Raw genomic sequence first — 9624 nt, 5'->3', positions numbered from 1 at the left:
GAGATTTTTAAATGTTCACTGAATGCAAATACCAGCTTTAAAAATTTCCGCAGCTAAAATGATCAGGACCAGAGGCTGTCCACTAAACCTGTGTAGCAAGGTACCAGTAATTGAATTCTGAGAAAAATATCAGCTCAGCCCACATCCCTGGGGAGTTGGGATAGCCTTCTATAATTAAGACTGTTAGGTACAGTTCGGGCAAGGCAGAAAAGGAAAGACAACCTCAACAGAAGTCGGTTACCTTTATTCAGGCAAGGAGGGGCGACAGTTGGCCTAACGACCCGGCTGAGTGCCGAGAGGGATCAGGGAGGCTTCATACTTATAGGGAGGTTTGTGGAAGCGATAAGGGAAACGTTAATCAGGTGGGATATTTTGAGTATTCTTTTGTTGAGATTACATTTGTAATTGGGCAGGGGGTGATAAGTCTTCTGGGCAGGTGTAGGGGGTGGAAGGTTTCTGGACAGGAAGTCCCAGATAGATGCAACTGGCCTGGAGCATCAGGATGGAACTAAAGTTCTGTTTTGTTTTCTCTGAAGTTAGATGATTTAGCAAGGACCTTTGAGACCATTGTTTTCTTTTCTAGGCCCAAAAGACTCCTTCAAAGACATAACTCCTGACAGGATTCTTTAACTAGAGGGGGGGAAAAAATCAACACTTCCTTCATCCTAGCTGAATGTCAGGGTATATGGATCTGCCCTAATTAGACAAAAAAAATATTTTCACTCACATATTTACCCAGGAACATATCCTTCACTTTTTTTCCCACATGTTTAAAATTTATTTATTCGTCCATGTTGTGCAACATGTGGGATCTTAGTTTCCCAATCAGGGATCAAAGCTGAGACCCCTACATTGGAAGTGCAGAATCTTAACCACTGGACTGCCAGGCAAGTCCTTATCCTTAATTTCTATGCTTTCAAATGGTTACCAAGTCAATTAGGGGAATCAATATTCATAATTCAACACTCATAAATTTATCATTCTAATATTCTGAGCTTAATTTTTTGGTTAAGATTCAGACCTTTCAACTGCAATCAACCCAGGCCAATTCCACCAAATTGTATTTCAATGGTATATAATCAATGTTTGTTTGTGGACATCATACAAAGTTCAGTTCAATCACTCAGTCGTGTCTGACTCTTTGTGCCCCATGGACTCAGCTTTTCTGTCCATCACCAGCTCCCAGATCTTGGTCAAACTCATGTCCATTGAGTTGGTGATGCCATCCAGCCATGTCATCCTCTGTCATCCCCTTCTCCTCAATAATAATAATAGCAGATAACTATTTTGAGAGTTTACTATGTGCCAGGCACTACCCTAAATGCTCTATATACATGATTGTACTTGATCCTTTCAACAATTCTTTGAGCTAATTTCTATTATTTCTCCTCACTTTATAGACAAGAAAACTGAGGCAAAAAGTCACATAGTAAGTTGTAAAGTCAGGATTTAAACCTAGGCAGGCTGATTCCAGAAACTCTATGCTTAACTAGTCTATTGTATGCCTTCCCCAAAGTAACTATTTGATATATAGTCACAGGGCTAATTCATATTTAAGTGTGACTTCTGTGGAGTAATTTCAACAGCTCAGTTAGTACTAAAAGGCCAAGGTGAAGGTCACCTTTGGAAGAAACTAGCAGCCATCATCCTTGAGGGGTCTTTCTCTACAAGGGACTTAAGCAGCTTGGAAAGTGCATTCCAGCCATTGAAACTGATAGCAGATTCTTGGATCTCAATGATCTTTAGTTTTTTTCCTCATGTTGGAGTAATAACACAGTGAGTTTTTTTTTTTAACTGAAGTATAGTTGCAGCACTATATTATATGGTACAGGTGTACAATATAATGACTTAAAATGTTTAAAGGCTATACTCCATTTATAGCTACTATAAAATATCAGCTATATTCCTCGTGTTGTACAATATATTCTTGTAGCTTACTTTAAATAAAATAGTTTATACCTCTTACTCTCTAGAGTGAGAATTTTACACCCCCACAACTGGCCTCACACAAATTACCAGCTATCACAAAAGAGAGGTTGCACTCGACAGAAAAAATCCCTATAGGAGGTTAGAGAACCATTAGCTATGTCACTGCAAGACAGGTAACGGTTTGTCTGAACTCACAGGGACTTGGTTTCAGAGGATTGTTAGAAAAGTTAGTCACCACTTGAAATACAACCATCAGATAACAGCTCAGGTTCACTAATATAAACAGGGGCTTTATTGGTTCATGAACGTGGGAAGGTCGGGTGTAGATCTGGTTCCAGGCAAAGCAGATCCAGAAATTCAAACAGTGCAGTCAAGGCTCCGCTGCTCCGTCAATCCCTCAGCTCTGCTGGCCCAGCTTGGCTTCCTGCCTGGCAGTCTTTCTCCGTGTGGGAAACAAGATGGCTGCTGACAGTCTCCCGCTAATACCCTCTCAGACGGGAATTCCAGCAGAAAGATGTCTCACTCCCAGAGTTCATAAATCAATCCTGGGGAAGACTCCAATTTGTCCACCTAGGAGCATATAACCATCCCCCCATCCTAAATCTCCAAACAAGTATGGGCTACTCTGATAGTTCAGTCTGAGTCACATCCACTCTGTGGCCTGGCTACGTTGGGGAAACAGGTGGGGACGCACAGCCCCATGTGGTTCAGATGGTGTTTGAGAAGAGTTTCCCAAAAGAACCACAAAATGAAATCACTGTGAGCAAACAAAAACATGGCTATGTAAACGCTTGACAGTAACAATTAAAGTAACTAACTAGATACCTCCACTTTGCCATGAAAAAAATATAGGTTTTCTGTATTGGGCCTTTCTGAGTGCCCTTCCAGGGTACTTTGAGAAAGTGGGGGAACTGCATCACTAGGTTTCCCATTTCAGAAAACCTGGGCCAGTGTCCTAACTTTGACACTAACGAGCCCTGTGAATATGGGGAAGACTCTCCTACTTTCTGGGGGGTTCTCAGTAGGAAATTAGATACAAGACCAGCACTCCCTACTCAGCTCAAAGGTTCACCTTTTGACTTAAAAAAAAAAAAAATCACATCACCTTGCTGTGTCCTAATCTTCTCATCTAAGTGAGGGTAAAGGTTTATCTCTAAAATAATCTAAGATAATCAACTTTAAAAAAAACAAAACAAAAAACAGCAAATCCCAAAGCATCTGCAATCCTGATCCTGTTGGACAAAGTGTTGGTCCTTTATTGGACCGGAACCTGGTGGTCCGGAGTCGATGATAAGAAAGTAAGAGAGAGAAAGAAAAAAAGAAAGAAAGAAAGACACGGGAACCAAAGCTCTGATGGAGCAAAGGTGTTTTAATAAACATGGCGTGGGCATATATACTGTCTTATAAGGTAGTTATTCTCAGCAAAGATAAAGATTAAAATTCCAGACTTACAAAACAGAAGACGATTCCTATCAAAGAGAGAGAGTTGCAAACAATCACTTTTTACCGTATGGTTCATTAAAAGGAAGAGGATATTTATCACTGTAATGAGAAATGCCTGGATTCCTCAGCACTGGGAAAGGCATGCCTCTCCCCTTAATTCCTGAATATTCAGGAATTAATAAGGGCCAGAGGATTCCTGACAGATCCAAAATAGCACACAGGAAGCCTCCTGTCAAATGCTTCCTGACAGTTCCCCCTATTTTATTATATTTGTTAAAAAAAAAAAAAAAAAAAAAGGTCCTGTCCAAATGAGTTTGGTTAGTATTAACCAACCTTATAGAAAGGCAACAATAAACAACAAATACAATTATCAAGACAATCACCAAAGTTACAGTTCCAGACCCGACGCTGTGGGTAATACTTTGAAACCATCTTCGTGGGTCTAGCCCAGATAATTTGTTCAGCTAAAGTTTCCAAATTAGTGGAAGAGGGCAGACGTTAGAAAAAGTTTTAAAGATTTTCTTTTGCAGTAATTGTACATTCACAGAGGCATTATCATGTAAATGAAATTTGATTTGTTCCCAGCTGTAGGTACTATGATTGAATTGAACAGGGATATCTTCCCTAGTGGCTCAGACGGTAAAGCATCTGTCTACAATGCAGGAGACCCAGGTTCGATCCCTGGGTGGGGAAGATTTCCTGGAGAAGGAAATGGCAACCTACTTCAGTATTCTTGCCTGGAAAATCCCATGGACAGAGGAGCCTGGTGGGCTACAGTCCAGGGGGGTCACAAAGAGTCAGACACGACTGAGTAACTTCACATAACACAAAATTGGCAGTTAATACAAATTACAGAATGTAAAGTCTTATTAAATTGTAAATTTCCTATGGCCATAACAAAAGGAAGTGGGACACAGGCCTATATAAAATATGACTGATTATAGCAAAAGAAATAGTTACTATGACAATGACTGGTCCCTGTGAAATGTCCAGTCCGAGTCCCAAGTTCTCTGGTGTTGACAGCAAGTTTTTATGTTTTATATGTCTCATAGTTCAGGCCCAATTTGTTTATGGAGGACGATTCGAGGAGGAGGAGGAGGATGTCATTCCACTGTCAAGCCAGCCAAGAAGTCCTTTGTCATGGTAATGTTTTAACATAATGTTAGTAACCTTTTAAGCCACTTAAGCAGCATAATATATAATGTTTTTTGTTCTTTCCCTAACTCTTTCCCTAAAGTTTCAGTAGTAAACATGGTTCACAGACAGAGAAAGGGCAGCAATGTCCGAAAGTCTTCTTTTGGAGGCAGGACGAAAGCCCGAGTTTGTTGGCTAACGTTTATGCTTAATTTTTCCTGGGCCCAGGCACAGTGGAAGGCCTAAAAAATGTTAATTCGTTTTCCCTCTTCCCCAGGGTGTGAGGGTTCCAGGGTGGGGGCATACGGGTGGAGTCATTGGTTGATACGATTGGTCTTTTCTCGTCCATTTTATGACCTGTAATAAAGGGGGGTTGGGTAAGTAAACCCAGCTAAGTCGCAAGTCTGATTTGTTAATCCAGCTTGAGTGGTGGTGGGGGGGCGGGGGGTGGGTCGTGCAGGTCAGCATAGCGATAGGAAGGTTTTCAGGACTCTGAGGCATTTCCTGTTGGGAAATCAGATTTTTAACTTGATTAGAGAGGGGTTTTATTTGTCCCCAAGTGAGGAGATCATAGGGTTGATTTCTCCGAAGGCGGTGCTTTCTGGAGATCTTTAGAGCCACCATGGCCCATATTGAAGTTTCTTCCTCCTAGGGTTCTTGTTGTTTCATATCCATTTTGAATGTTACGGGCCCCCTTGGGTCGAATTTTCCGAGGAAATAGTTTGTTGGATCCATCTGGGGAAATACAAGCATATCCCTTCCCCCATAAGATTAATTTCCCAGATTTTTACTGTTTATTGAACCCGTCTTGGTACCAAATGGGCAGAGGAAGAGAAGTATCCTTCAATTCCTCAAAATGCCTTTCTGCTCTTGTTAAAATATTTCCCTGTGGTACGTTTAAAAAATTTAAAACAAATAAAACTGTATTAACAATAATTATAGGTTTAGAAAATATCTTATGTTGGAATCTAGTAAAGTCTGCTTTAGATAAGGAAGACAGTAGTGTACCTGTGTATTACCCCTTCTTTGATTTTTTTTTTCTTATTTGTAACTTTAGTGTGTTATGCGTTTGTTTGACTATGTCTTGTGTCTATGGATTATAAGGAATATCTGTAGTATGTTTAATAGAAAAAGATTGTAAACATTGCTTAAAGTGTCTAGAAATATAGGCAGGACCATTGTCTGTTTTAATAGAAGCTAGGAGTTTATGGTGGAGGTTTTTATATTTTTTAATACAAAAAATGAATATACAGAATCGGAGACTATATTAATGGGGTAAGGATGTGGGCAAATAACTTGAATAAGAGCATATAATTCATTTTGTTGAGCAGAATGGAATTTAGTGTAAAAGACTTCATATTTTTTTAAGAGACCAGAATGAAGCTTTGGCGTTTTTAGTCCCATCTATAAAAAAGAAATGTGAGAAATAATAAATTCAGTGTTTTTGAAGAAATTTCATAGCTTACCAGAAGGATAATGAAAGGAAATTCTTTTAAAAAGTATTCCAGAAAAGCTATTTGAAAATTGGTAGAAGTTTGTAATGTGTTCTCAAATTGAGATTTGTAATGAAATTTTATTAAAGTATAAAGGAGGTAGAGAAAGCTTTTGACATAGGCATCAGAAGGGGGCAGAAAGAGTGCCCCCCACCCCGGCTAGTCTTTAGCCAGGTGTCATATAACTACTAGCAGTCTGCTAATTAGAGAAAGGAAATGTCTCAAAACTCAGAGAATAGCACCAGGCCCCTCACTCACAACATGCATTTTGATATAACCTTGGCACCAGCTGAGTTGTCCTGGGCCATAAAATGATTGACATGAATCTTGAAGAAACGCAGATTACGGTACAAATAGTTTTGTTTATACAGATTAGGGGAACAATATCTGAGTATAACATACTGGTTTGTCAAGTAGGTTCTGAGCCATTTGGCAGAACCAACTTGAAGACAGAGTCTGGGGTAAATGTATAGCACATTGACATAGCTTAAGACAAACATTTCCATAAGAAAAATGCATTGGTTAACTCAGGGTTCTAGAATAGTTAACTTTAAGTGAAACTTGGTGTCATAATGCAACACAGTATTTTAAGAGAAACCTCTTTTTAAATTTGTATAGAAAAGGAAAAAAAATATCACTAGTTTGTTTCCTCCTACCGCTTAAGAGAGATAAAAATGTCTGACACTTGCAGCCTATTTTCTCCTTTTGGAGACCCCTGGCCTTCCCACCTGTTAAGTCAAACTAGATCGGCCAAGTAAAAGACCGAAGGTTTGTGGGGGCAGGGGCCCAAAAAGTCCAGTAGATATTCTAGAGGGGACTGCTTGAGGGTAAAGGAGAAAGTCATTTAGGGCTGGTATATCAATAGCACCACTGCCGGATGTTGAGGGTTTAAGGGAAAAGATGGAATTTGCCCCTGGTTTTGTTGAAGGGGACCTGGGGGGTCTCCTGCTTGGAGTTTCCCAGAATAGGTTTCCCTTCAATATCAAATTTAGATTTACACTCTTTGGCCCAATGCATTTCTCTATGGCAGCAAGGGCAGATTTTTGGAGGGTTTTTTTGCTTGTTTGTTTTTACTTTCTTAGGGCAGTCTTTTTTTAAATGGGTCTTATCTCCACATGTAAAGCATCCTTCACTTCCCTTTCTTAAGGCAGCAACCATTGTTTCAGCTAGCATTTGCATCTTTTGAGTTTCTGGTCTTAGGTTGTGACAGGCCTTCAAATAATCAATAATAGTCCCTGTCTCACGAATTGGAGTTATAGCCTTTTGACATACTTTATTTGCATTTTCATAAGCAAGTAATTTCTCTAGTTGCCTTTTATCTTTTTCTCTGATTACAGTACGGGAAATAGCAGTTTCTAATCTAAAAAAAAAAATTATAAAGAAATAAACAAGAGATGAAGTAAAGTAGAAAAGTGAGGGAGCTTTCCAGCCGACTGACCCATATCTTAGTACTTACCAGGCTCAATAGGCCCTGGGGGTCACTCCATCCAAATCTGCCACGTGTACCAAGTCCCTGTTTCTGGGCGCCATTTGTTGGTCCTTTGTTGGACCGGAACCTGGTGGCCCAGAGTCGATGATAAGAAAGTAAGAGAGAGAAAGAAAAAAAGAAAGGCACGGGGACCAAAGCTCTGATGGAGCAAAGGTGTTTTAATAAACATGGTGTGGGCATATATACTGTCTTACAAGGTAGTTATTCTCAGCAAAGATAAAGATTAAAATTCTAGACTTACAAAACATAAGACGATTCCTATCAAAGACAGAAAGTTGCAAACAATCACTTTTTACCGTATGGTTTATAAAAAGGAAGAGGGTACTTATCACCATAATGAGAAATGCCTGGATTCCTCAGCACTGGGAAAGGCATGCCTCTCCTCTTAATTCCTGAATATTCAGGAATTAATAAGGACCAGAGGATTCCTGACAGATCCAAAACAGCACACAGGAAGCCTCCTGTTAAATGCTCCCTGACAATAAGCTTTCCAATCTCCCAAGCCAGATACTTAAAAATTCCATTGCCGGTGTTGAGGAAGGTAGAGCAGGGAAGCAAAAGCCTGTGTTCACAGAGCATGCCTGCAGACGTGTGTATGGGGGTGGCGGAAGTCCAGAGCCATAAGGTGGAATTGCCAGGAAGCACTTCCAGGACCACAGCCCAATCTCACTACCACAGCTGAGGTTTAACAAACACCTCACCGTTTGCTTCATAGTTCAGTTCCTCCCAGTAAAGGACATTAGGACTGAAGGTCCCACCAGTATAGACAGCGTTAATCTCTTCTGGAGACAGCACAAAGTCCCACATGTTCACATCTCCGATGTCTCCCACCAAACACTGATTTCTATCAAAGGCCTCAGCGAACGCATCCTGCTCCTGCCCCAGGATGATGCTGGCGTCTGTCCCCAGAGAGGCTCCCTTCTGCAGACTCTTCCTCACCCGGGGTTTCCCATTCACCCAGAGCTCTGCATTCCGGAGGCAGACTCCCAGGTGGCACAGATGTGTGTTGGAGCATCAGTGTTTCCAGGACTCTGGAATAATACCTCCCTCCCACGCACACTAAAACTATAGCCTTTACCCTTAGACCAATATATGAGGATCTCATTATATTGCTCCTTGGTGGCCTAAGAGAAAATGCTGTAGTCGCAGATTGGGGCCAGCTCTGTGTAGAAATAGAGACACACTGTGAAGGCGGTGAGTGGTGTCTTTAACTGTGTTTTCAGGGATACATAGGAATAATCCGACTCTTTGGGAAACACGAAGGCCTTCCTATGCAAGTCTGTGAGACAGAAAGCAGAGGAGAGATGAGAAGTTTCTCAAATCACAAAGATCTATTCCTGCATAAATAGAGTTTGGGATTGAGAAATAGACTGATTTTTCCTCAGTGTCATACACACAGAGAGACATACACTCACCCATGCTGAATGTTCCTCTGACCTCAGCTTGTATAATCTTAGGCCCCACCCCCATCACTCAGATAAAATCCTTGGCACTGCCTGGAGTAGCCCCTACCTGTCTGGCCTGAAAGACTAGGGAAGCTGATCAAGACCAGGAAACACCACAACAGCCTCTCCATGGTCAGTCTCTGCCGCCAGTGCTTCGAGAATCTGGATTCACCCTTCTGGAGAAGACGTCTTTGGCTGAAAGCTCAGCAATCAGAAGTCCTAGATTCTTTGCCTCAAGACCTGCTCTGCTCCGTCCTGCCTGGATTTATATCCAAGGCAGTGGGAGCATCTGTGCCACCACGTAAATGATTTTCCAATATTATCTTTCTCAGCAAGTGTCAGGGCTCTGGAAAGAAGGGAAGCAGAATAATTCTGGAACAGAGAGATCAATGTTGGTTATTTATTATAAGCTCTTGTGACTATGGGATCACCAATTCTTTGTGACAGGAAAAATGACAAAGCTTCCCAAGAGTTCCAATTGGCTATTTATCTTGAGAAAATTTAAAAAAAAAATCTTAATAGAAGCATGGCCATCTAAGAACATATCATAGTGCATCTCTAGCACCCACTTCAGCTCAAGTCTTGGTGTTTCATGGAGGATAGCTTCTGGAGATGAACATCATTGCCGACACTTTTCAGATGCCCCTGGTTCACAAATTGAGAAATGCCAAAAACAAACATGTCATCCACA

The 9624-nt window shown here is 41.0% G+C and overlaps 1 protein-coding gene and 1 non-coding gene across 2 annotated transcripts; one reads left to right on the top strand and one right to left on the bottom strand.

Annotated features, from left to right (window-relative positions):
- Positions 1-3658: 3658 nt before the first annotated feature.
- On the bottom strand, positions 3659-9182 carry CRP (C-reactive protein). The gene is given in 3 exon segments (XM_065901486.1): positions 3659-8459; positions 8462-8767; positions 9001-9182. Coding segments are annotated over 3 exon segments (672 nt in total). The 5' UTR covers positions 9065-9182; the 3' UTR covers positions 3659-8157.
- On the top strand, positions 3994-4065 carry TRNAC-ACA (transfer RNA cysteine (anticodon ACA)). Its single transcript has one exon. It is a non-coding gene; the product is annotated as a tRNA-Cys (tRNA).
- Positions 9183-9624: the final 442 nt, after the last annotated feature.

The sequence above is a fragment of the Muntiacus reevesi genome, chromosome 1 (genome assembly GCF_963930625.1).
Source record: "Muntiacus reevesi chromosome 1, mMunRee1.1, whole genome shotgun sequence".
Lineage (NCBI taxonomy): Eukaryota > Metazoa > Chordata > Mammalia > Artiodactyla > Cervidae > Muntiacus > Muntiacus reevesi.
This window is presented reverse-complemented; position numbering and strand designations above follow the sequence as displayed.